Source organism: Python bivittatus, unplaced genomic scaffold (genome assembly GCF_059951505.1).
Source record: "Python bivittatus isolate LINGU-HERP-01145 unplaced genomic scaffold, Pbiv_v1 ctg000160_np1212, whole genome shotgun sequence".
NCBI lineage: Eukaryota > Metazoa > Chordata > Lepidosauria > Squamata > Pythonidae > Python > Python bivittatus.
In genome coordinates this window covers 11,332,749-11,358,776 of record NW_028277076.1, presented here as the reverse complement: position 1 = coordinate 11,358,776, position 26,028 = coordinate 11,332,749, and the positions used below count along the sequence as shown (strand labels likewise).

The window sequence follows — 26,028 nt, the reverse complement described above, 5'->3', positions numbered from 1 at the left end:
GCCAAGCTCAAGCAGACACTCCCAAATGTATGCATTCCTGGAAAACTGAAGTCTGCTGCACGATGGCTTACCTACATACCCCTAAGACCTATCATTATAGGCCTAGAAACTAGAAACTTGCTTTCTTGCTTAACGAAGTCTCAGATTTCTTAGGAATTCTGAAAGCAGTATCATTTCCCCCCACCCCCACCCCTGCATTTCCGTGTAAATATACACCCTCTGCTCCAGGCGTGTAGCTTATGAAAATAAACATAATTCTCTCTTTAAAAAAAATCCAGGGATCTCAGAGTGCTCTGGAGACAGAATGACTCCGTGTTTCAGTTTGCACAACACGCTCAGCTTGGCTAACATGATGTGGTGGGTTTGTGGTTCAGGGAACCCAGTCTGTGCATGCTCTGTAGGTGCACCCTGGCATGCAGAAATCAAGAAATAAATGTAAAGAGAAAACATTTACAGTGTTACTGCAGAGCTGGAAGCAGCAAAGCCACAGCAATGAAGCTTGATCACTCTGCAGTCAGCCAGTAAACACCTTAATTTTTCTCCTGACTCAACGCTCCCTTCTAGACGCACCACTTGGAATTGCCGAGTCATTAAAATGCTTCTTCTGAAACAATTCCTGGCAAGTTCAAACTTGGAGTCAGACAGAAGAGGGGTGAGAGTGGGCTAAGTTGAGGAAGATGAGAAAACACAAGCAGAGAAGCCCAGAGCCACAATGCTCAACTTCTTTTCCTCCCTCATCTCACGGTGAGCCCTGCGCAGCTTAATACATATTTATGTCTACAGCCCCCCCGGAGAAATTAAAAAGTCTGCAATGCACCAACTTTAATATCACCACTGTCGTTAGTGAAAGAGCTCATGCCAAAATGCTGCGCAGTAAAATTGGGGGCTCGGCGGTCGAAAGAGAGAACTCACAATCTTTGCCAAGCAGCAGCATTTCCTTGCACCCCAAAGGGTAAAGGGGCAGAATGCCAAGCCCTTTTCCACCCAGAAAGGACGCGCACCCGGGCGTGCAGGCAGCCAACCCACCCCCCGGCCACACGCTCTCCCTTCTGCCAGCTCCCAAAGTGAGCAGCACCAGAGGCAGGAAAGGCTTCAGGGAAGACCGGGGAGGCCCCTCCCTTTTCGGAACAGCCTGGAAGAAATGTGGCTGCCGGTGGGCCTTGCGGGATCTGGCCCGCTTAGCCCCCTTGTTTCAAACAAGCCAAAGCAGGGGGAGGAAGGAAAATCACAGCGGCTGAGGATGGGCAAAGGCTGCCCCACAGGGGCAGCAGACAGGCCTGGCAAGAGGGGTCCTCAGCACCCTCTCCGGAACGCAGGACACTTTCTTTGACTTACGGCTCCAGATAACAATGCCATGCTTTCATTTCAAACTGCACCCCCCACCCCCAGCAAAGATTTCTTCCCTTCATAACAAAGAAGCAGTTTTGGTAGGTAGATAACGAAAAAAGGACTGGCCTGAACTGTGACAGGAAATTTGTTCACTCACTCAAATTTGACCCAAACAACCCAACTTTCTGTGATTTTTCCATCGCGAAGGGGGAGGCAGCACAACAGCGTTAAGAGGATCCTCTCCCGTGGCAGCAGGGCCATCTTGCCCAGCGGTCTCTCTGCAGGACACCGAGGCCTTGCCACGTCCAAGCGTCAGCAGCATTAGGCAAGAAGAGGAGTTCTGCTCTGTCTGGACCAGGACCAAGGCCCAACAAGCACTAAACATAGCCTGCAGATGGCTCTTCAGAAGCCACCTTGGTGCCAGCTTTGCCAACGGCTGCATAAATGGCAGAAACTGGGAAGGAGACGCCGACGCCCCAAAAGGCTTCTGGGCAAGTTGCAAAAGGGTTTGGGGGCCACCCCAGGAAGCTTCACCTCACCTTTCCAGCACCTCTTCAGTGGCATTTTTCTCTGGGGGAAGGGGGGCTTCAGACAATGGAAACCAGCCACTTCACCCACTTGCAAAGCTGCCCCCCCGCCCAACCCCCACTTACTTTTCCGAAGTCCCGCACGTCGAAGAGGTCGAAGGGGTCAAAGAGCTCGCTGTTCCGGAGGCCGAACTTGTCGTGACACACTTTGAGGAACGTCCGGATGTTCTTCAGGCAGAGAAACTGCAAGAAAAGGGGAACCCCTTGAGAGCCTTTCCACAGGGACCCACAAGAGTGGGGGCTGGAATGAGAAATCCCGACTCCCTCTGCGCAGTTCGTACCTCCATCCCAAACCCGAGGGCCAAGCGGCGGTGGGGGGCCCGATCCTGAGCTCCCTCTGCTTTGGGGCCCCTCTTTTGAGTCTGGCTTCGCTCTCCAAGTCCCCGCAGAGCAGCGTGCAGCCACTCCTGCCGAGAGCGAGCCCCGTCCCTCAGTCCCCACCCACACAACAATTAGCCCCTGGGGGCTTGCACAATACGCTACTGTGAACAAGCCTCGCGAACCAGCCACGTTCACACAGCACCCTCAGCCTTCAGGACTCACCTAAGTCGAAACGAACCAGCTTAGCAGGCTGGTTTTTAGCAGACCCGGTGAAGTGTGTTGTGCAAACGCAACCCACCACTTGCTGAAAGGAGAGCGAAAGACTGGCCCCGAGGAGGGCAGGGAGACCACCATCCCGGCCCCCCCGACACTCGGACTTGGGGTCAGGATGCCAGGAAGCGAGGGCTGTGTGGTGCTGCTCTCTCGGCTAAAGGGCCACTGGAAGGGAGGCGCCACCACTTTGAAGGAAGATGAACCGAGCGCATCTCCGCAGCGCCCGGTTCCAGCGGAGGCGCGAGGCCATCGGCCCTGCACGCTTTGCTGACCTGAACTCCTGGACCTTCAAGGACTGGCCTGAGCGGCATGTGATTCACAAGGGCCTGGGCTGGAAAGAAGGCCAGCAGCAAGGATGGCCAACGACTGGCCAGGGAGGGGAGGGCAGGCGGGGGGGAGGGAGGGGGGAGTCTGTCTCTCGGCAACCTCCCCATTTTTGCATGTGTGTACACACACACACACGTGCACACACACATGTGCCATTCTGCTCGAGTCGCAGGAAAGGCAAGCCAGGTCCTGAGGACTAGTCACCTCCCAGCCTTTGGTGGCAGCAGCAAGAGATGACGGAAGAGGCAACCCGCGAAGGCGGCACAGAGGCTGGGCACCGGGCCGGTCTGCTTAGGCTGCAAGCCGGCTTCTCCCTGGCCAGTCAGAAACCCTTAGCCTCCCACTTCCAAAATTCAGGGCTCGGCCCATCAACATAATGAAAGGCCTGGAGCTGAGAGGGGCTCTGCCTGGATCTCTGCCACCCCCTGCGACACTTCCCAGCCAAGATGGCTGTCGTAGTTAGCAGCAAAGTTCACCAGGAGGCTCCCTGAACTGGGACCAGGAAGTCCCAGGGATGGGGGGCACGTCACACAGCCCCCCCTGCAAACCGTGTGTCCTGCAGCTGCCCTTCATGCCATATGTGCCTATTCCAGGGTCAGGGCGAGCCTGAGCCACCAGGCACAAGAAGGGCAACTCTTCCCTCCACCCCTTTGTTTAGAGCAGGGCTTCTCCCCAGACCCTCAGGGGTCCACAAAATCAAAATTATCTGCCAGCCTATGTTGAAAAACAATACATTAAAATCTCATCAAACAATCGTGAGACGTGGCAGCGGCAGTGGCAGCAAATTTTTAAACACAGTAAATATTACCCATACAAACAAAAGCTCTTCTGGGGTCCTTAAAAGCAGGGAGGGGTCCTCAGAGAAAAACATTTAAGAAACACTGATTTAGGGAAACTCGCTCTCCCCTCGTGTGGCTATGATGGGTTAAAAAACTTCCCCCTTTGTGCTTTTGAAAAAGCTCTGTGTGAACGTTCAGCGCAAAGGGGTGGAGGGCAGGGCAGGGCAGGGCTGGGTTTCTTCTGCCTGCCAAGGGGCTCAATCTAGAGAGCTGGGGGTTCGGGGTTGTGGCGACAACAGGCCTTCGGCCGCGTGACGAGCAGGGCAGCCGCAGAAGCCCCACCGGCCTGCGCACCTCCCCTCCCAGCAACCGTACTGGCATTCTGAGTCGTCCGCGAAGGCCGGGGGCTCCAGCAGCCCCTTCTCAAACGTTTTCAAAACTGCATTTCCAGCCATAAGCGGCAAGCGCACCTGCGTGTGTGAAGCACATGGTGCGCCCTCCCCGTTTTGGGGCAGAGGCTCGTCCTGTAGGCCTTTCCGCAGCCTTATCGAACTGTGGGCTCCTCAGGCTGCACTTGGACCCCGAAGTCGTCTTCATCTGTGTTCCCCACCTTTATTTTCTTCTTCAAAAAGAAGAGTCATAAAGGGGAGGGAAGTGTGCTCTGCTGCCTCTGCTGCCCGGCTCTCCTAACGTTCGTTCTCTTGCATCGAAGGAGGCTTTTATTTTATTTTATTCTATGATTTTATTTTCAGGACTTATGTGCCCGCCTATCTTATCCGACGACTCCAGGCAGCTCACAACAATCCATAAAGCAGAGTTCAAGACACCCTTCCTCCCCCAGCGCCAGACCAGACATCCCCAGAGCTCAACCCCCCAACGTTTGGGGGAAGAGCTGGGTCTGCACAGCCCTCGGAAGGCTAAGGGGTGGGGCCGAGAGATGCTGCCCCCAAGTCGCAGGCCAGGGGCCGAGGGGCCTGCCGCCGAGGGGCCTGCCCACGGACTGCCTCCTCCGCACGGGCAGAAGAACGGCTGAGGCAGCCCTGCTGAAGGAAGCCCGACCGGCCGAGGTGAAAGCCTCCCCCCCCTTCCGAACTGTTTGTAAAACAATGAAGCCTTCTGCAGCAGAACTGCATCGCGTTACCCAAGTCTGCAGCCAACCGAAGACCCCAAACGGCCCTCGATGCCAAGCCAGCCGAGGGGAGGCTCAATGCCAAAGTCTGAGTCTGCCAACACTGTGCCAAGTTCAGCTCCTCTCCCCCTGCTTCTGCCTGGTGCTTGGCTTGGCTGGCATCGAGCCCACAGATTCTGCAGGCAAGAGGCAAACCCGACCCCCCCACCCTCCGCAACGTTCCAGCCGCAGTCATCCCATCCAGCTCTGCTCCAGTCAAACGCAGCGTTTGGCTGCCTGGAACGGCAGCCGTTGCTTCCAAGCGCCCCTTCCTCTGCCCGGCAAAGTTCAGAGGAGGGCAGAGATCTGGGAAACAAGTCTTAGCAGGGGAGGTCAGGGCGTCTTTAGCCAGAGAAGGCGGGGACAGGAAGGGGAACAGCTGCTGTTGTGGACATATACATTTTGTCATTGCAGCATATTCTCCAGTTTTAGTCTCTCGGTCTGATATCATAGCAAGGTACAGTGGTACCTCGGTTCACAAACTTAATTCGTTCCGTGACTCTGGTCGCGACCCGAATCAAATTTTCCCATAAGGTTCAATGTAAATACAGTTAATCGGTTCTGACCCCTCTGAATTTGGTCGCCAACCAATTTTTGGTCGCGTCCCGAATCAAATTTTCCCATAAGGTTCAATGTAATTATGGTTAATCCGTTCTGAACCATATGTTTTTTTTTTTTAACCGCAAAAATATGAAACAAAATACAGCACGAAGAGAGAGAATGCTAACGTTGCTCGACGCGACTTCTGGCGTGGAGGACAGGAAGGCGGGTGGGGAGGCGGTTATTGCTTGGAGGGAGAGTCCCCCTCCCTACAGGAAGCCACGACCACGTGTCACGGCAGGGAAAATGGCCGCGGATCCTGTTCGTCACCCGATCCGGCGTTCGCGAACGGAGGCAAAATTTTGCGAACGGAGCTGTTCGTGAACCAAATTGGTCGTGAACAGAAGCGTTCGTGACCCGAGGTACCACTGTATCTCTAATGGGCCTGATTTTGGTTGAACATTATAAGAAACATCTTAATATTAAAAAGGGCTTGAGAAACCTTTCAGGACCTGGGCATCTCCCCCCCCACCCCCAGATAGACAGACACAGACAGACAAACAGATAGATTTAGTTGTAATGTTGAATTTGGTGGGGCACAGATGCGCTTTGAGGTACTGGTAAAGCTCTGGTGCCCCTGGGCATAGTATTACTAGCCCTACAGTTCAAGCAGGAATGCAGCCCATTGGAGACCAGGGTGCCAGTTCTGCGTTGGATCAAATGTGTGGTTCCGTGACCTCCCTCGCTTTCCACCGTGCCCTCAGTACGAAGAAGAATGGAAGCAGGCTTTCTTCCCAGGCCTCCACTGCCCCCCAACCCCCCTTTGCCTGGAGACGGACAAGGGAGCGTTCAGGACCGCCCATGGGCTGCCAAGTTCACCGAAGGCTCCTGCCCCCCTCAGTGCCAAGAGCCTCCCAGCCCTTTGCCACCCAAACGCACGAAGCAGCTGGGGAGACCGGCGAGCAGGGGGCCGTGGGGGAAAACTGCTACGAGTGGGTTGCAGGTTCACGAAAGCTGCAGGTTCAGCGCCAGGGAGACCTCTTGGGTTTCCTCAGGTGGAGGCTACCCTGGGAGAGCCCCCGGCCACATTAGCTTGCTTTCTGCCTGGACAAAGGGCCGTGGGCCAGATGGCCACTGCCAAAGTTGGGGATCCCGTGAAGCTGCAGCTTTTTCTGGGCAAGAGAAAGGTGGTGATGGATGCAAAAGGAACCCTCTCGAGTACTTTCTGGCTGCGACTCACGGCCGGCTGCTTATCTTGCTGCAGGCAGCGCCAAGAAGTCACTGAGCCAGAGAAAAATGCCTCCCTGGGGGAGCTCTGATGTTGTCTACAAAAAGGGGGGTTGATAAAAGGAGCGGCTGCTGCAGCTGTGGAGGGCAGCAGGGGGAAGGTCAGGAGTTGGCACCGGAGACAGCCACAGAGCCAGGCCTCTCTCCCCTGCCCCCATCTGGTACTCCTTTGCAAGGAAATAAGTGCATTTCTTCCTCTGAATTGCTCTCTTGATTTGCAGAAAAGGGAAGAAGCAGGACCCGCTTTCCAGAGGGGCCTCTGCATGTTGGAACCCGCCACACACAGAGATTTTCCTCTCCTTGTGAAAGACAGAGAGCGGCTGTTCCCCACAGCTTGCCAGGAGGAGCACCTTTTAACTCTTCTAAAAGCCAACGATGGGAAGCTGTTTTCTGGACCTGGGAGACCCTTCCCAACTCCCAGCCCTGCCCAGTGAGTCCCTGGGGCCTGGAGATCCGACACGACCCCAGAGCATTTCTGCCTGCCTCTGTTTCCCCTTTGGCCTCGGATGCGGAAGCGAAGGAACGTCCATCTTCCTCGGTCCAGCCCCAAATGTTCGCAGCAACTGCCCCCGAAGCAGGCCCCAGAGGCCCATCGCAACACCCACGGAGGGTGGGGGGCGGGGGACGCAGGCAGCTCCCAAAGACCTCGTCCCTCACTCTGGCAGCCGCCTCCACTGCCTGCAAAGGTTGGGGCACCTCCCATTTCCCGTGGGGGACTGGCCAGCCGTCGGCTTTTGCTCTTCTGAGTAAGACTGGACTCTGGGCATGCTGGTTCCCAGGCCACACCGAAGCAGCTCTGAAGGCGGCTGAGTTTGCGCGCCCAGGCCAGCCAGCGGCCCTCCTCCTGGTCAATTCATTCGGCTCCCCGCTCCAGCACCCCTGAATCCGCTCTGGCTTTAGTCTTGCCGGCCCTGCCAGAGAGGCTGTTCCTTCTCCACCCGCATCCCACCCCCTTCAAGACAGAAAGAAATTAAAGCGGACCAAGATAATGAGGGGCTTGGAAGGAAAAGCCCACGAGGAACGCCTGGCAAAGAGCGACTGCAGGAGACTGATCTCTCTCTCAAACTCTTCCAGAAGGCCGGACAAAAAATAAATTAAATTACAAGGACAAGGAATTAGATTTTGCTTGGACCTCGATGGATGATAAGAGCTATTACCCGACGGATTGGTGCCACCCCGCCACCCTGATGTGGCTGTCGCTGCTTTGCTGGAGGCCTTTAAAGGGAGGCCGGAGGGCCGCCTGGCAGGAGGCTGCCATGGGGAGGTCGGACCGGGTGACCCCGTGGTCCCTTCCAGCCCTGCTTCTACGTTCCGGAAGCCCATAAGGGAGGACAGGCCAGCCCTGCACGCGTGGAGAAGGGCAATGACCCAAGTCCAGCATCTGTTTAGGAAATGATGGGGGTGGGAGATGAAGAACAGGAGAATACGAATAGGGTGTTCCCAGGCTGAGCTCCATGTTGGTATGGGACCTACGTGGGGGCTCCCTGGGGGTGGGCTTCACGGCACTTCCCAAGCACTTCTCTGCAACACCCCCTGGATCTGGAAGCAGCCGGGGGGGGGCAGAGGCAGGCAGCTGTCGGCCATCTTCCGCCAGCAGCAAAAGCTAATTTCAGGACTTTTTCTCCTTCGGAAAAGGTTCTAAGTGCAGGGAGCAGGGAGGTCTCCGGTTCTGCTCACTGGACAAGGATGCTCGGTGCATGAAGCTGGCCAGGGAGAAGCCCTGCCCCCCCCCCCTCGCAAGCCACAGAAGCAGGAGGGAGGGAGGGTCACTCGGGCCTGATTAACAGGGACCCTTCCTGCACCTGCCACTTTCCGGGACTACCTGGAGCAGGACAGCAACTCTGGCTGCCTTCCTCGCCCCCCCGCCCCCCACCTGCAGAAGGCTTCTGCCATCAGGAACCTGTTGCTAGCCGGAAAAGGGCTGCGCCAGCCATAATTTTTCATAGCAGGAACAACCCAAAAATCAAGACAGGAAAAGACTGATTGATTAGATTTCTGAGCTACAGTTTTCACCAGGGGGGAGCTACAGACACCTTTATACACCAATTATTTACGGAACTCACTGCCACGAGGACCTTAGCGGGGGGGGCGGGAGGGGGCACACAGACTCTTGGGAACAAGGTGCTGGTTCTCCTAGGAAAGAGCACCCAGGCGGGCCAGCCACCCAAGACACCCAATTCCAGAAGCTCAGCCGATACTGTTGCTCACCCTGCCCCTTCTTGACCCCCCCGACTGCTGCCTCACCTTTTTTGGGGGGCAGGGTTTATTTTCTAAGAACACCTAAGGTCCTATGTAGGAGTAAGAGACACTCTTGCAAATGAAAAATGGTTCCATTCATTTATTTATTTGTAAATTTATCAGGCTAGAAACTGGGAGGCCGTGAGTGCTAATCCCACCTAGGCACAAAGCCAGTGGGGCAACCCTGGGCTGGTCCCTCTCCTCAGCCCTAGGAAGGAGGCGGCCACAGCAAACCCCTTCTGCAAACCTCGCCAGGAAAACTGCAGGGCCAGGAGTCAACACTGACTTGAAGGCACCCCCCCCCAAATTCACTTAAGCAGAGGTTGCCAGAAACTGGGGCTTTGCTTTCTCACATGACAGCTCCCTGTTACTTTTTTCCTCAATGGAAAGAATATTAAATTAAATAAATACAACTCAAATCAAGCGAAGCATGGGTGAAAGCGTGGAGCATGAATCCAGAAAACGCTCCCAAAAGGCAGACCCCTGCAAGGAGAAAGCAGCTGTCCATGGATCTCCCGGTGCCGAAGGAGGGTTGCGGCTGGGCTGCTCGTGCGTAACTGATGGAGGAGGATCGACTCTCGTCCAAGAAAACCGGTCTTCCAACAGGCGCTTCTTACCCCAGAACTCGGTGACCAGACAGAGGTAAATGCTGGCCATCTGCTAGCAACATAATTTCCCCTCCGAAATGAGTACTTTTCGGAGAGGGGGCACCTTCCTTGCAAGCCACCACCTGGTGCACGAGGCCCCAAAAGAGAGGAAGCAGAGCCCCAGTTTTGCACACACACACGGTATTTTCTGAGGAAACTCCTCTGGAATTTGTGTTACTCTCCAGCAGGCACCTTTCCTGCCAACCCCCCCCCCCCCCCGCCACAACAGCCTCTACAAAAAGCCCAGCGCAGCTCAACTCTCTTTGTTAATGCAGAAGCCACCCCGTAGTGAGAAAAGAATCGGAGCCAAGAGCACAAAAGCCTCATGATCTAAACAGAACGTCCAGTGAAATCAATGCTTTTTGGGGTTTTTAAACAGAATCCCGTCTGATCAATTTCAGTCTGAAAGGAATCTGCCTTGTTAAGGGAAGGGGTCACCGAGGGGGAGGCAGGTCAGCCAGCCTGCGGGAGGGTCTCAGGCTGTCAACTTCAACCCGGACGACGGAGCCCCAGCCTCGCTGCCCTCTCGCTCAAATTTAGGGATGCCCCTGCAGGTATCACCCAGAGCCTCTGTACTGATGATGTGGGACAAAAGTGGCATGGGGGCACGGACAGAAGTGCACAGATGCAGGCCGCGTTGGCCAGCCAGTGAGCCGGGGGATGGAGGAGCTGCCACATCTGCTCACACAACCCTGCCTGATAGGGCAGAAGAGGGTGCCCATGGCACCTCTGCATGTTATTCTGCTTTGCGAATAACCAGGGGAGGCAGGCCCAGCTCTTCCGTGTGGACCCTTCCCCTGGCCAGCGTTGTCCGGATGGATCACTGGCACAGGCAATGGTCACGAGGGGCTGAGAATTCGGAGAGATGTAGCACTTATTAGTAGATGGGGAAGGATGTAGTAGATCATAGCACCAAAATGGCGGGAGGGGGCAGAGATCCCTAAAATTTGCCTTTCAGTGTCCGGGCCCAGGCCAGCCGCGTGCACACACACCGAGAAGTAGCTGCAAGGAGCTTTGCTTAGCATTCAGAAATGCAGGTGGCAGCAGGCAGGGCATGCGTGCAAGGGCAGAGCAGCCGAGCCCCAAATCCCTAGAGGGGCAAAAGCATTGTCAGGTCGTGATCCAGAAGTCCAAGAGACCGAATCAAAGTCATCAGCTGGTCTGGATCTTCCCAGGCTTCAGGAGGCAAGCGGAGTGCTTGCTCCCAATGGCTCGTAAAGACATCATTCTGCCACCAAGGGCGGGAACGCCCCCCAAGATCTCCTCTGCCCTGCTCGTCACTCAGCCCTAGGCACCGCAGGGCTGGGGGAGGCCCCGGATCCAGGCCCACACTTGTGCTGCCCCCAGAGCTCCCTCCAGGCTGGTATTCCTCTGGGCATCTGAGCCTCTTGCAAATCAAGACTTGAGCAGCGAAACAAATTTGGCCAAGGCAGGAATTAAGCCCAGCAGGGCGACGGCATGAACAGCAATTGTCTACTAGAAACAAAGAATGAATGCAAGGCCTCGGGCGCCTGCAGATCTCCCGGGCCCTGCCCGCTAAATCAGGGAATAATGAGGAGGCTTCTCCATGCGCTAAGGCAGCCTTGGGGCACAAAACGTCATATGGTCAACCAAGCTATAAGGCAGAACTTTTGTTCTGGAAATCTGCGCTGGTCACACTGCACTGGATTTTAGATGAGAGATAACTAGCAGGGGGTATAAACCTGTTTTCTACCCAACAGAGCTTCCAGCACAATAAGGTGTCATCAACGAGCACTGCTGTCTTGCACAAGGAGGAAAAAGACTCAGCCCGTTTCAGAAATGCTAAGCTTTACGCAGACCGCTCGCTGGACTCCCATGGGATATGCTTCCAGCAGGTGGGAGACAGTCTCCTTCCCCTTCTTTAAAAGCAAAAACTCCCCCTCTGGGCAGTTCTATGGGCTGCCTGCTCCAGACCCCACCTGCACAGCCACCACCACCCCCTCCCTCCCCCAGGAATGAAAGAGACCATTCACCTTTGCTGCACCCGCAAAGCCTCCCGACTGGGCATCTTCCAAGCCTGGGCACCCAGGGTACCCCGGGCATTGACCACCCCCTTAACCGGGAAACGCCATGCAAGGTTAAGGAGCAGGACCAGAGGAATGAATTCTTCTCAGCAATTACGACGACACTGAGCAGTGGGATCACCATATCAACCAAAAGGGAAGGCAGATTACAACCCACCTCATGTCAAAGATCTCCCTCTCCTTCCTCAGCTTCTCTTCCACCCGCAAGTGCTGCTGAGTACAAGGGAAGACCCCCCCAAAAAAGACTCACCTGGAGGCTTCTCATCAGGCTAGCAAAGTTGGGAGAAGGGGCTTTAAGGTCTTGACTTTGAGTGGGGGCATCACTGACCTCCCAGGGCTGCCTCCCCAAATGTTCACCCCCCCTTGGATCCACCCCTGCGGAGAGGTGCTCCTCCGGAATGACCTCCTGCCCTGCTCCCAAGTCATCCCCCTGGGGGCGTCGAGAGGGGAAGAGCCCCGAACGAAACCGAGGGGCAGCACTGCGCACCCATTTGCACGCAGGCAACTTTCATTCCAGGGGGCCACAAAGCTCAGGCTGAAATACAGGAGGTGAACCCCGACAGGCAGCTTGGCTGCCCTTTACAAAAAGGATGAAGGAAGTACCCAAAGAGTTTTCAGCCATTCCAATGAAAGCCAAAGGAGAGCTGTGACGGTGCAGAGCCTGGGGCTGGAACACTCACGTGTGTGTGTGGAAACCTTGCCTTGGGAGTGACCAAGTGACGGCCGGCATGTCTAGCATGAATCCACCGCAAATGGAGATGGAGAGAAGGCCCAGCGGGGCTGGGGCGTCCAAAAATAGCTGAACACTGTCCCTGAAAACCAATTCCGATCTACAGTGGGGCAAAAAAGTATTTAGTCAGCCACCAATTGTGCAAGTTCTCCCACTTAAAAAGATGAGAGAGGCCTGTAATTTTCATCATAGGTATACCTCAACTATGAGAGACAAAATGAGAAAAAAAATCCAGAAAATCACATTGTCTGATTTTTAAAGAATTTATTTGCAAATCATGGTGGAAAATAAGTATTTGGTCAATATCAAAAGTTCATCTCAATACTTTGTTATATATCCTTTGTTGGCAATGACAGAGGTCAAACGTTTTCTGTAAGTCTTCACAAGGTTTTCACACACTGTTGCTGGTATTTTGGCCCATTCCTCCATGCAGATCTCCTCTAGAGCAGTGATGTTTTGGGGCTGTCGCTGGGCAACACAGACTTTCAACTCCCTCCAAAGGTTTTCCATGGGGTTGAGATCTGGAGACTGGCTAGGCCACTCCAGGACCTTGAAATGCTTCTTACGAAGCCACTCCTTCGTTGCCCGGGCGGTGTGTTTGGGATCATTGTCATGCTGAAAGACCCAGCCACGTTTCATCTTCAATGCCCTTGCTGATGGAAGGAGGTGTTCACTCAAAATCTCACGATACATGGCCCCATTCATTCTTTCCTTTACACGGATCAGTCGTCCTGGTCCCTTTGCAGAAAAACAGCCCCAAAGCATGATGTTTCCACCCCCATGCTTCACAGTAGGTATGGTGTTCTTTGGATGCAACTCAGCATTCTCTCTCCTCCAAACACGACGAGTTGAGTTTAGACCAAAACGTCCTACTTTGGTTTCATCTGACCACATGACATTCTCCCAATCCTCTTCTGGATCATCCAAATGCTCTCTAGCAAACTTCAGACGGGCCCGGACATGTACTGGCTTAAGCAGGGGGACACATCTGGCACTGCAGGATTTGAGTCCCTGGGGGCGTAGTGTGTTACTGATGGTAGCCTTTGTTACTTTGGTCCCAGCTCTCTGCAGGTCATTCACTAGGTCCCCCCGTGTGGTTCTGGGATTTTTGCTCACTGTTCTTGTGATCATTTTGACCCCACAGGGTGAGATCTTGCATGGAGCCCCAGATCGAGGGAGATTATCAGTGGTCTTGTATGTCTTCCATTTTCTAATTCTTGCTCCCACAGTTGATTTCTTCACACCAAGCTGCCTGCCTATTGCAGATTCAGTCTTCCCAGCCTGGTGCAGGTCTACAATTTTGTTTCTGGTGTCCTTCAACAGCTCTTTGGTCTTGGGCATAGTAGAGTTTGGAGTGTGACTGTTTGAGGTTGTGGACAGGTGTCTTTTATACTGATAACAAGGTCAAACAGGTGCCATTAGTACAGGTAACGAGTGGAGGACAGAGGAGCCTCTTAAAGAAGTAGTTACAGGTCTGTGAGAGCCAGACATCTTGCTTGTTTGTAGGTGACCAAATACTTATTTTCCACCATGATTTGCAAATAAATTCTTTAAAAATCAGACAATGTGATTTTCTGGATTTCCCCCCCCCCATTTTGTCTCTCATAGTTGAGGTATACCTATGATGAAAATTACAGGCCTCTCTCATCTTTTTAAGTGGGAGAACTTGCACGATTGCTGGCTGACTAAATACTTTTTTGCCCCACTGTATCTTCTGATCACCCAGGGAGGCAGTGGAAGCAGCCCCCACCGAGGGAAAGGCTGAATTTCTGGGATCGTGATGAATTTAACTGCACGGCTTTGTTCGGTTCCTGACCCCTGATATCCTGCGGACGGACTCTCACAACTGCCAGCCACAGATTGTATTCAGGGGGCCGTTGCAGACTTGTTACAAATCCCCAGAGGACTTTTCTAGACGGCTTAAATACCCCATCCCGAGGAGGGGCGAGGAGGTTCACCCCACATACCAAGTCACTGCTTCATCTGCTGTTTGCCAGCCGCCCATTCAGTTTCTGGCTTGCAAAACACGGCCGGCAAAGGAAAGGCGGGCAGGGAGCACAACCCCTAAGACCCTCAGCAGCCAGGCAGGCCCAACAGATCACAGCAGCAGCGGGGTTCCCGCATGTCAGCTAACCCTTGGTACTGAAGGCACCAAGGTACTCTTGCTGGCAAAACTCATGTCCCGAGAAAAAACATGGTTCTTCCAGGAATTTTCGAGCTTTAGCCAGCCAGGCAGAGGAAGGACAACACAATGGGTCTTTTCAGGGAGTTTTCAGCAGCCCTGCCGTTGCACCCCTGCCCGATCTCTTTTCTATCTGGAGCAGATGTCCTGGCACGGAGAGCCAAGCGCCAGCCGGGGCTGCAGTGCTGGCAAGCAGGTGATCGCTGAATGATGCCCACTCACTGGGGGAGAAGGAGCCTCTCCCACATCCGCCAAGAGGGCAGCTCTTCAGGGAAGCGCCCCGTGACAGACCATGTAGCATAATGCATGGAGCGGGGTTAAAAATCTTTGGCAAGTTTTTTTGCTGGGGGGCCGGGAGTCCTTTGACCCTTGCTTTCCAACTGTTGTGCTGCAAGATCAGCTGCCTTCTACACATTTAATCATCATATTCGGTCTTTGCTATCTGGAAAATATCAGCGTTGCAAAGAGTGACCCGTCACAAGGAAGTTCCAGCTTTGGGATCATAATGACTAGAAAGTTTATTTTTTCAAAAATGAAAATGACAGTAACGGTTTCCCCACTGCTAAGTTTCCGGTCTATGCTTGTGACAACTGAAGGATGAAGGCGAGGGGGGTCAAGCATGCATGAGCCGCCCAGAGTCACCCGTTGGGGGGAGATGGGCGGCATACAAATTTAATGATTGATAGATAGATAGATAGATAGATAGATAGATAGATAGATAGATAGATAGATAGAGAGATAGAGAGATAGAGAGATAGAGAGATAGAGAGATAGAGAGATAGAGAGATAGAGAGATAGAGAGATAGATAGAGATAAATGCTCTAAAACTGCCTCCCCCAGCATGCCTGCCAGGCATCTAAGAACCACAGGTGGCCCTGGAGGGAAGCTGGATTGTCGGGCAATTTCTGCAGAGAAGGGAGGCTAACCGAGCCAGGAAGCGTGGCCCCATCCGGCGCAGGCTGCCTGCTGCCAGGGCAATGAGAGGAAGGAGAACCCGGCTGGGTCTCTCGTGCGCCTGGTCAGCCTCCACCGTCGCAGGCACCGTTGCAGGGTCGCCACTCTGCCTTCCGCAGCACTCACGTTCTGCGGACAGAGAGAGAACCAAAACCCGTAACGTGGGCAGAATTAGGTACCGGGCTATTCCTACCACAGTTTGCGCTGCTTTTATTTGTTGTGCTCCACCTCAGTACTATCCCTAGAAGACAGTACAATCAGTACTATTGTAGCAAACACTCCTGCAAAAATAAGACCCAGAGAGCTCTTCCCATTCTCTTCCAGAAGCTGAAAGCTCCCCAGTTAAAGTGATTACTATTTTCTAAGCACCCCACAGAGGCTGGAAGACCTGTCCGCCCGCCCGCCGGCTTACAGCTGAAGGAGCATAGATGCAACTGGGTCAACGTTGGGGGGGCAGCTAGTCTCCGCCGGGCATATGTTCTTCTGGGCAGATGGCGTAGCCTCTCCACAGCCAGAGCTGTACTTGCTGTCAACTCTGTGGTCCCTGAGTGTAACAGGATGGCTCCCTTCCTGAAGATGTACTGGAAGCAGGGACTCACACAGAGACTCCACAGGCAGCCCCCTCTGCTCTAACATGGCAGGAGATATCCTGGAGGACTGTTTGCAAGCCATTTTTACAGAACCGGCTTCTCCTGCTTGAGTGAACCAGCCCCGCGAAGGCTCTCGCTCACCTCCCCGCACCTCCTGCTTTAACCAACGTAGAGAACGTGGTTGCTTACATGTTCAACCACGCCGTTGCAAGAACTTGGACTGTGCTCACTCCCAGCGATCACCCCATCAGTTTCGGAGAGGCTTGCTATGGATCACCAACTGAGTCTCTGCCAGCCCTCGCGGTGGTCAATGCAAGAGGACGCTGCCTGTGTTTTAGGAGCCCCGAGCAGTTTCCAGCCCTTGGCGGCGGAAATCTCCAACGCCGCCTCTGTCTGCCGGAGGGAGGACTGGGAGCTGGCCTTGCCCAACAGAAGCAGCCACAAACCTGCTGGAATTAATGCCACAATCTGCTTACGGCCTTTCAAATAAAGCCTCTTCTCTCCGGCCAAAGCTGTCAAATGTATAAGGGAATGTAATTCAAAGGTGGGGAGGGAGAGCCGGGATTCTCAGTCCGCAAAATACTTCCGGCAAGAAATGCAGGAGCCCACCCTTCCCCAGGTTTTCATAGCTTGGCTTGTAGCTCATGGCCTCCTTATCCCGGCCCTCCCCACCCCTGCAGAAAAGGGGGGGCAACTTTTGGTGACTGTGGGTTGCCGTTCAGGCTCCCGGGGGTTGGCCATGGTGGATCATGTAACAATGTAAAACGGATGGGTCTGATCGTGCAAACCGGCACCGCCAAGATCTTCTCATGCATTTATTTTATTCATCAATCTATACCAACCCAATTCCCAAATCCTAGTTTTCCCAGGACTTTCCTGGAGGAGTACAGATTTCTCTTGGCTTATCCAGAGAAACCTGGTTTAGAACTGAGACTGCGGTTCTTGCGTTTCCTTGCCCCCAATTGTGGGAACTGGCACGGCTGGCTTTCAGCAATAGCAGCCCAGGAGAAGGGTCCCGCGGTGAAAGCTGCCGCAGCAGAAGGGGCCTCGCGTTTCCTGGTCTCTGCTGCGCCGGGGGGGGGGGGCGGTTAGCAGAGGAACACCACTGGCTCTGTTCACACAAGGTGCTTCGTCAGCCCGGTCTCCCTCCGGCAACTTCTGTCCAACAGGTGAGGCTGTTATTCTTAACCTGCATGCACTTTCTGTGGCTTCACCTGATCGTTCGACTCCAGCCCGTTCGCTTTAGCCCACGCATGTTTTTGTGAACACAGCCATAGGTGGAGTCAGCACAACACGCTAAACCCCACATCCCTGTTCCCACCACACGTGATTTGGTGGCTCGACGCGACCCTCTTGTTGAGAACTTCGGGATCAGCTCCCAATTCACACGGGATATAGATGCCGGGCGCTCTTCAGAGACCAAGTCCTATTTACAGGATGGAGCCACAATAAAGGGGAAATTGGTCCTTTCATTCCCCGTACATTTATGTTTAATCTGGCAGTCCCCAAGAGAAACATCTGTTTTTGGAAAGAGGCTGTGGAGGGGAGGAAGAGCCCCTTCAGGTTGCACCACAACTAAGGCCCTGGAGGGAGGCTCTGCATGGAACCAGGTGCCGGACCCTCCGCATGAAGGGAAACCCGCGCACCTCCAGCTCCAGCAATTTCCAAAGGCCGCCACCCCGGAGAGGCTCCGTGGGAACAGCCTCACGAAGGACATAAAGTTGGTGTCCCGTGTGGGGATGAGGGTGGGCCTCCTCATTTTCAGGAACCCTGATTAAGGCCCGTGCCAGTTATTCCATAACTGACCCTTTTACTGAACCAGGAGGACCGTGGTCCACTAGAGAGAGAAGCCAGCGTGTCTGGCCTTCATCTTTCCCCGGCCTCTTCCGGGCCCTTCTTCGGGTCTGGGCAAGAGGGACATCAGCTGGCAACCGAGAGGGGCGGGAAACAATGACAGCAGCCCAGCTCCAGAGTTTTTGCTCGGGGTCGCTCCAACCGAGGCAAACTGGGGTGAATCAGCCCTCATGGCTCCTTTCTGGAGAAGGCAAGCAGTGGCAGAAGAAGAAAACACAGAGCTTCGCCGCTCTGTTTTAACAGATGCAGGGTTTTGTGAAGAGCAAGAAAATCGGTCCCTGGCCAGAGACACAGACCACCCACACCCGCCACTGCTGGAAGTTGGGCGGCACACTGTACATGTTCAATAAATGAATGCATCGATCATGCCACTCCCTTTCAGGGTGAAGCACAGTCTGCAAAATTCAGAATGGAAGTAAGATATAGTAAGAAAAAAATAAAGCAAAAAATAAATATAGCTAACTCTAGTTTCTGTCACTGGCTCTATGTAGTGTTCTGCCTTTTCAAACCGCACTTGCCTCCGCCACCCCCATCCACACATCGCCCTTATTCTTTAGGACTGGCACCTCTCTCTTTTGGAGGACCTCATCAACTCCATCCCACCACACCCTCCTCCTCCTCCTTCTTCCGCTTGACCTTCCTCCTCTTCCTTCCCACATGTGTCTCACAGGTCCACCCTCGTTCGTTCTGTCAATACAGCCAATGCACCCCGACATACTTTCTTTGTACTGGGCCCGGCTTTTGCATTCAGGCCACCCTAATTCAGGCCCACTCATTTCGGGCAGGACCATCTCTTTTTGTTACGCCCCATGCCCACCGCATTCAGCTTCATGTTTTGTTTCTCCTGACATACTAACTCAAACTTCAGTGTAACAATGTGAGCAGAAGCAGAGTTTTATTTATACATAGCCATTTTCACTTCTTTCAAGAGACATTTGTTCCTTGCAACAGAGCATACACTACACAGTACTTTTCTACCAGAATTTTCACCTTATGATTTTCCCATCATTAGTAAATATTTTACCAAGATAAGCAAATAAGATTATTGCCAGATTATCTTCTTGCTCTATCTTTTCCCCATTTATGTGTAACTTGCAATTATTCATGTTCTTCTCCTGTCAGGCACAACTATCTTGGTCTTCAATCCAATAATTCCCAGATCCATATTTCTTGCTGCATAAACATCTACCTTACATGGGTGAACCCTCATCCAGGTTGTCAGCCAACAAGATGGCTTCATCGGCGTACAAAGGAACGCACACTTTCACGTCCCATGTGAGCACATCCCTGATGTCACTACAGGCGTTCCGTATCATTTACCAGGAAATACATTACATTATAGCCAGAGGGCTGACAACACATTCTTGTCTCACTCTCTTCTTGAGTGTTGAAGCATTCGTTAAGCATTTCATTATTCACTATACACCACTCTGATCAGGTTCAGCAATCTATCCTCAACTCCATAGTCAGACAAATCATTCCAGCTTGATCGTTCCAGAATTCAAGCATTCCATCATTGCTTAATCCAACTCAAGGAAGGTACAATAAGCTTACTTTCTCCCATTCGCACATTTCTCTGTAACCTGCAGTCGTGTAGTCTGCACAGTAAAACTGCCCTGTGCTTCCCAAGTTTTGCTGATAATTGGAATTTTGTCAAACCCCTTTCTAGCCACCCCTTGTAGCACCCACAGTCTGCCTTACGATCTGCCTTTGTGTAGGAGAACACAATTTCACTCTTCCAGTCCACAAGCATGGGTATAAACAAATTAACCCAAAGATTTAACGATCAGTAAACTGCCTCCATCTTCTAACATTTATCCAGTTTCACTGTCCACACCTGCAGCCTTAACTTTTTCAACCTTATCACATTGTTTGATCTCCACTTCATCCTTTTTCTTGGACCTTCACAGCACCTTTCAAATCTCTTCTCCGTCAGAGCATGCCATTCCACACATGTCTCTAAAATCTCCGCTTCCGACTCCATCATTATTCTTAATTCCACTCACTCTGCAGGAGGCTCCTTGAGAGCCCTTCTCTCTCTTTGATGACATTTTTGCAAGTTGCAAGTCTTTCTTGCAACTTTTTTTGCAAGCCTCTTTTTTCAGCTCTTCCACGCGTTTTCTCCTCCGCAGCTCCTGCAAGCGTTCAGCTTTCTGCCGAGCGCCCATACCCATGCATCCCAGCAGCAGAACTCCACACCCTTTGTTCACACTTGGTAACGCAAATCTTCTTCACTGTTTTCCTAGCAGCTTCCACATCCTGTTTCCTTACATCCACTTTCCATTTCTCCTGTTGGGAGATTAATCTGCTTCTGACACTTCTTCACACAGGACTTGAACTTCCTCTTCCTGCGGTCCTACGTGCCCTGGTCTCTTTCCCTTCGCTGTTTCCCAAGATCCACTCCTACATTCAGATCCCCTTCTATCCCTCATCAAATATCTCAGTCTTTCCACGCAATCCATCCATTCATGCTGTTCAATTCATTCCCTTTTTGCAAATGCATGTACAGATTTACACTTAAACCATGCATTTGAAATCCACAGATTAGGGTTTTTTTCGCAGCAGATAGCCCCCATTCTCTTTAATTCTTAAATTGTTTTTTCTGTCCTCTTTCATCTCATTCCCACCCATCCATTTGTGTCACCAACCAGAATAATCCCCCTGGCAACTGTGTTCTTTCAGAACATTTTACAATGTTTCCCAAAACTCATATTCAGTTCTTCCATTATCATATTCACTGCAGTGTAAAATCCCTAAAGTATGAATTCCTGCTTTTCATAGGCACCCCAAAAGCCCAGAGGACACAAATTCACTGAATACGTTCTAGCTCCATGCAGAAGAGCTCTTTATAATTAAACCTGCATCTTCACCTCCATGCAGGTATTCCCCACCCCCACTTACAACATGATACCACCTCAATTCCCAGCCTTTCTCTTGGTTTCACAGACAAACAACAGAGCTACTTTTCGTTATTTCGCTCATTAATGCATGCTCTTCACCATTTCCTCCTCTTAAATGCCAAGCTGCAATCTTCCCTATATCAAGGGCATCACCAGAAGTTGACTCCACTGCCTATCCTGGCTTTCGTCGAGTGGGGTTTTCCCAGAACACTTTATAGTAACATAGAGAAGGTGCGGACTAGGGTACGAGCACGAGCCTTCGTTGCATCCCTGCCATGTGCTGCATTCTGTGTAAACGGTGAGGATGCAAAACCTGTCCATTCTGGAACATTATCACAAGGACAGAGACAGCCTCATTTTACCCCACGCGCTGCTCACCCTTCTCAGCAAGGCAGGATCTCTAGAAACTGCCTTGCAGGGCAACTACAGTTGCCGAAATTCCTTGGATGAGGGGTGTGCGTACAGTGCACTGACAGAGTCAGAATCTTACACTCAAATCTAAAATTCAACAAAGAGAAGATGGAGGGGGTGGAGAAAAAAGAGGGAGGAGTTAAGAGAGCACTATAATGTGGAGAGCAGACCCAAAGCCAATGAAGATTTAAAGGAAGATTTCCAAGTTAATTGAAGTAGGTCTCCAAGGGTTTTTGACTCCCGAGGGCTTGATAATTCCAAGGGGTTTTTTTCCCCTTGTAGGACTTGCTTCTCTTTTAGCCTCAGAGTCCTGCATGTATAAAATATGCAGGTCTTTGTCAAGGTTTTAAATTGCAAATTCAATGATGGAGTCGTACATGTACAAGCGGGCTCCTTTAGCTCTTCCTTTCCGTCACATCCTCTTCAAGTCCTGGTTAAAGAGCAAAAAGGCTGATCTGTAAGTCCGCAGTTGGTCCAGCCCTGCAGCAGGGTGTGGACGCTGAGCGAGCCGCCAAATATACAAGGAGAATTTGGACTCCTTCACAGGAGTTTCCAGGCCAATGAGATCCACTGCCTGACTTGAAGCCAATTAGTTCCGAAAAAGCACCCCGCGGGCAGCATTTAGCCACTCTCTCTAAGCTGGAATCCGCCAGTTCTGCTGGGATTATGAGAATTCTCAGCCAGCAAAGACGGGGCTCAGCTAACGAGCGCGGCAGCAGGACATCCAGGCTCACTGGATCAAAAGGTTCCTGCGGCCCAGCAATTATTTATTGATGACATTTTAATCAGGACAGCAGCCGGTTTCCAGCCATGGCCAGCCAGGGGGGTCATGAAAACAACCGCCCTCCTGGCTTTCATCCCAGCAGCAAGAGGCAATCGCTGAACCTGGATCTAGGCGAAGCTCCACTGCTCACAGGAAGCTCCATTCCAAGAGCGCAACGCTTTTCAGCTGGGCAGTTGCCCTCATAAAAACATGGTTGTTGTTGTGATCGTCGTTATTACTTTTTCCAGCCAGAGAGGTGCAGGAATACAGCCTCCAAGTTGGCAGAGGCTAGAAAGAGTTCCACGCACAAAATGTGCATTAAGTGTTCAGGCTTAACTGAATAAGAAAAAAAAAGATAGAACCAGTACTGCTAAAATTTGCCATTTGGCTGCCGAATTTCAGTATTGTGATCCTGGGGCATCGGTGACTGCAAAACCCACCCCACGCCCTCAACCTATAAGGACACTCAAAGGAATTTGCCTGTGTACACACACACACGCGCGCACACACACACACACACACAAGAGAAGGATCACAACTGCTGCCGCTCCACTGCATCTGGGTGGCATGGAAGCGGGCACTCATGCAAAAGGGACAGGAGGGGAGCAAAGGTTTCTGCGGCGGGACTGGTTTAAACACCTCCATTTTCTGCAGTCTTAACTTCTAGGGAATTTAAAAAGTCATGTGTTTATAAACCCTTGTCAACCTCATAAAGGTAATGCTTAACATTTCATCATTGATTAACTTGACTGCAGGATGGGTAATTTAGAGCCAGATAGCCTTAGGAATGTGATTCTTTTCCTCCTTCCCTTTCTTTAAAATGTTAATCCCTCTTTGATTCAGGAGCAGGGGGCAAGATTGCAGAGGAGGAAACTGACCAAGGATAACAATGGTAAAGAGTTTGAGTCCAGCCTTCCAAGCACCCGGAAGGAACAGCAATTACCTGCAGCTCTCCCCCCCATACAATTCTGTGCCCCCCTTTGGCTCCACAGTAGCCAGGGAGTTGTTAATTTACGAGGCTTGCTCAATAGCTCAAATATTACAACGCCACACAAACCCGGGACAGAATTCATTAGCTACCAACATTCACCATCCCAGCCTCCCTGGGTAGCTCGCAGGGGGACCTCCACCGATGACCCCACTCCCTTCCTTTCCTTTTCTTTCTTGTCCCCCCCACCCCCGCTCCCCTCAGCCTTCAACCTCAGACAATGGGCTGGTTTTTGCTTGGTCCTTCATCGGCTGTGGCCCAGAATGCGGGTTCTGCTTGCCGACTGTCACTTTTCTTCCCTTGGTTGAGGCCTGATTGTTTCTAGGAGTGCCAGAGGAGAAAAGCCAGCCACCTTAATATTTAACATTAACCCAGATTCTCTGCTTTCAATTTTTTACCTCCCTGAATTACCTCTCCTAAATTTTCCTTACTTAGCAAACAAGCGCAAGAGGAGTCCAAACGTAGCCCTGACACGCAGGTGGGACGGGCTTTCAAAGACCAAATGCTGGATCACCAGCAGCCCCACTTTGATGCTGGGCTTTCCTGAAAGTCTGCCTTGCTGGGCAACAGGCTCTTCCAGGAAGGGCCAGCTCCCCAGAGAGCAGAGAAGGAAGGGGCTTAGGGCTGGGGCCAGGGTCAGCCTCAGGCCAGGCTCTGTAGCACAGGGAGGGCAGGCACAGGTGGGAGGTCCATTTCTGCCCATGTGAGGGTATTTCCAAGCAGTGAGATTCCTTCAGGAGCAAAGGGAATTAATGACAGGGTCTATCTGCACAAGCACCACAGACACACACACACACACACACACACACACTTTTAAAGCATGGGTCACCTTCACTCCCCGCTTCCCCATCCACAGTCCATATGCCAGGGCACAAATGCAAGCTGTGAAGCTCAGCAGCTGCTCCCGGGGCCCACACCAGAGGCCCCCCATGCTCTTTGAATCTCCCCATGGGAGGATGTGGGGCTTTCCCGATCATATTATTTGTTGCAAGAAATCAGTTATAAAGAGTCACTTTTTTGTGAGATGAGCAGTATCTAAATTTGAAAGACAGATAGATAGAAAATCTGCTTCACTAAACCTCACTCAGTTCAGATTCCTGCTCTCAGGAGCGACCCCCCCCCCCCCGCATGCATCAACCTTCAACAGGTATTCTTCCCTGCCAGGACTATACAGACCAGCCCCCCTTAGAAAGCAGCCCACCAGCCTTCACCTTCGTGAATCCTGACCCCATGTCTTTGGGGGAAGGATCTCCCACATTAAAAGCACTCCCCTACTTTACTCCAGTTCTATCCCTATACAGGAGATGCAAGGCTCCCAGTCACCCAGGCCCTGAGCAAAGCATAGGGAGGGAAGGGAGGTTTCCGCGCCTGGCGTTAAAGCTGAAGTGCCGGGTCCAGCTGGTAGCAGGGGGCAGGCCAGCCAGCTCAGCCCCCCTTTCAGCCAGGAAACCCAGGCACCGGTGAGAGCGAGCGCCAGGTGGCTGAAGGCTGAAGCAAACGGCAGGCCGAGCTCACAAAGATCCTGACTTTGAAGACCCCAGCCGTCACCGGCCCCAAACAGCGCACCGCCCCCCGCGGGCATCGCCAATCGGAGCCGCCTCCCCCTGCAGGAGGAAGCCCCCGGCGCTGGCGGAGCCCTGGGCGGCAGGGCCGGCAGGTGCCACCCCCCCGGCTGGACCCCCTCCCGGGGGGCTCTCAGCCGCCCTCCCCGGGTCCCGCGTGGGAGGCTTGAGGAGAACGTGAGGGGGCTCCCCAGAAGGTCGCGTCCACCGCACAGCCCGCGCCGGGACACCTCAGGGCGGGGGGGGGGGGCGGCCAGCTTGGCCTCAGCTCGCCCCGGCGTTTTGCGGGGGGGCGGGGTCGTTCCCCTTTGTTACCCACCCGGGGGAGGGTCTGCCGGGAAGGCGCGGGCAGGAGGCGGGGGCGGAGGCGGAAGACGCGGCGGCCGCGACTCGAAGCAGGGCGGCCGCGGCCCTTCGCCGCCCCCGCCTGGAAAGGCGCAGCCCGGCGCGTCCGAGCCGGGGCGCGGGGAGCGAAGCGCGCCTACCTGCGACATCTGCGGACGGAAGTTGATGTCCTTGAGGTCGACGGAGCCGGGCGAGAGGTTGTGCAGCAGCTGGCAGAGCAGCACGCCGTCCCGCAGGGCTTGCGCCAGCTCGAAGACCACGGCCGAGGGCCAGACCACGCGGTGGTTGGCGGGCAGGACCTTGCAGTCGATCAGCCAGCGCCCGCACTGCCGCCACTCCTCCATGGCGCCCTGGGGCCGCGCGGCTGCGCGCGGGGGGCTCCCTACGCGGACGGGCACAGCCATCCTCGGCCGAGACGGACGCCGCGGCCAGGGGCCTCCGCCATGGAGGGGGAGGGGAGGGGGAGGAGCCGCGCCGCCTCCGCGGGCTGGGTGCCGGCCGACCGACGGCGCCGAGGCTCACTGGGGAGGGCGCTGCTGGAGGACTCCGGAGCCGGGCAGGGCGCCCCGCCGCCCCTTCATGCCCCGCTGCTCGCTCTTGCTCTCGGGCTGGCCAGCGGGCCCCCGCCTGCCTCCGCCTGCCTCCGCCCTGAGCTGCCTCCCTCCCGCGTTGGCTGGCTGGAGCCCCGAACAAAGAGCCCCGCCGGGCCGCGACCGCTCCAAGCCGCAGCGCCGGGCGGGGGGCTGGGCCGAGTGGGGCTGGGCTGGGCCGGGCCGCCGTCCTGCTCTTTTGTGGAGAGGCGGCGCGGCGGGGCTTCCCTGCTCCGGCCCTTCGCCTCTTCCCCGCCCCTGCGCGCCGGCGGGCGGTGGGGAGGGCGCGGCCGCGGCGGCTGCCTGGCTGCTCGGCTACGAGGGGCGGCCGGGCGAGGGGCGGGCGGCGCAGGCTCCTCCCAGGCTCCGGAGCGCCGCGTCCTTCCCCGCGGAAGGGGGCGAGCCTCTCCGACCGGCGAGTTCCGATCTGCGCCGGTCTCCCTCGACCTCGCGGGGCCCCGTGCCGGCCAGCGCAGGGCGCAGCCCCGAAAGCGCCGTCCAGGAGCTCTTGAGCCAGAAGGCCGGCGGGCAGCCCCGAGGGCCCTCTCCGCACCGGGCGGCAGCCCCTGGGCTGGGATGCCAGGCACAGAGAGCGGCGTCTGAAAGCCGCGCGGGATC

General features: G+C 54.0%; 1 protein-coding gene across 4 annotated transcripts in view; it reads right to left on the bottom strand.

Annotated features, from left to right (window-relative positions):
* The window catches only part of VAV2 (vav guanine nucleotide exchange factor 2), a 142,948-nt gene extending 117,246 nt beyond the window's left edge, over positions 1 to 25,702 (bottom strand). For 2 of the 4 annotated variants that reach the window (XM_088147245.1, XM_088147243.1), the window contains exons 1-2: positions 24,961 to 25,702; positions 1,983 to 2,099 (exon numbers count right to left, since the gene is read on the bottom strand). In XM_088147245.1, the coding sequence (XP_088003371.1) occupies positions 1,983 to 2,099; positions 24,961 to 25,224 (381 nt within the window). In that variant the 5' untranslated portion in view covers positions 25,225 to 25,702. The remainder of the gene's footprint in view (positions 1 to 1,982; positions 2,100 to 24,960) is intronic. The other 2 variants (XM_088147246.1, XM_088147244.1) reach the window with 1 other exon arrangement.
* Positions 25,703 to 26,028: the final 326 nt, after the last annotated feature.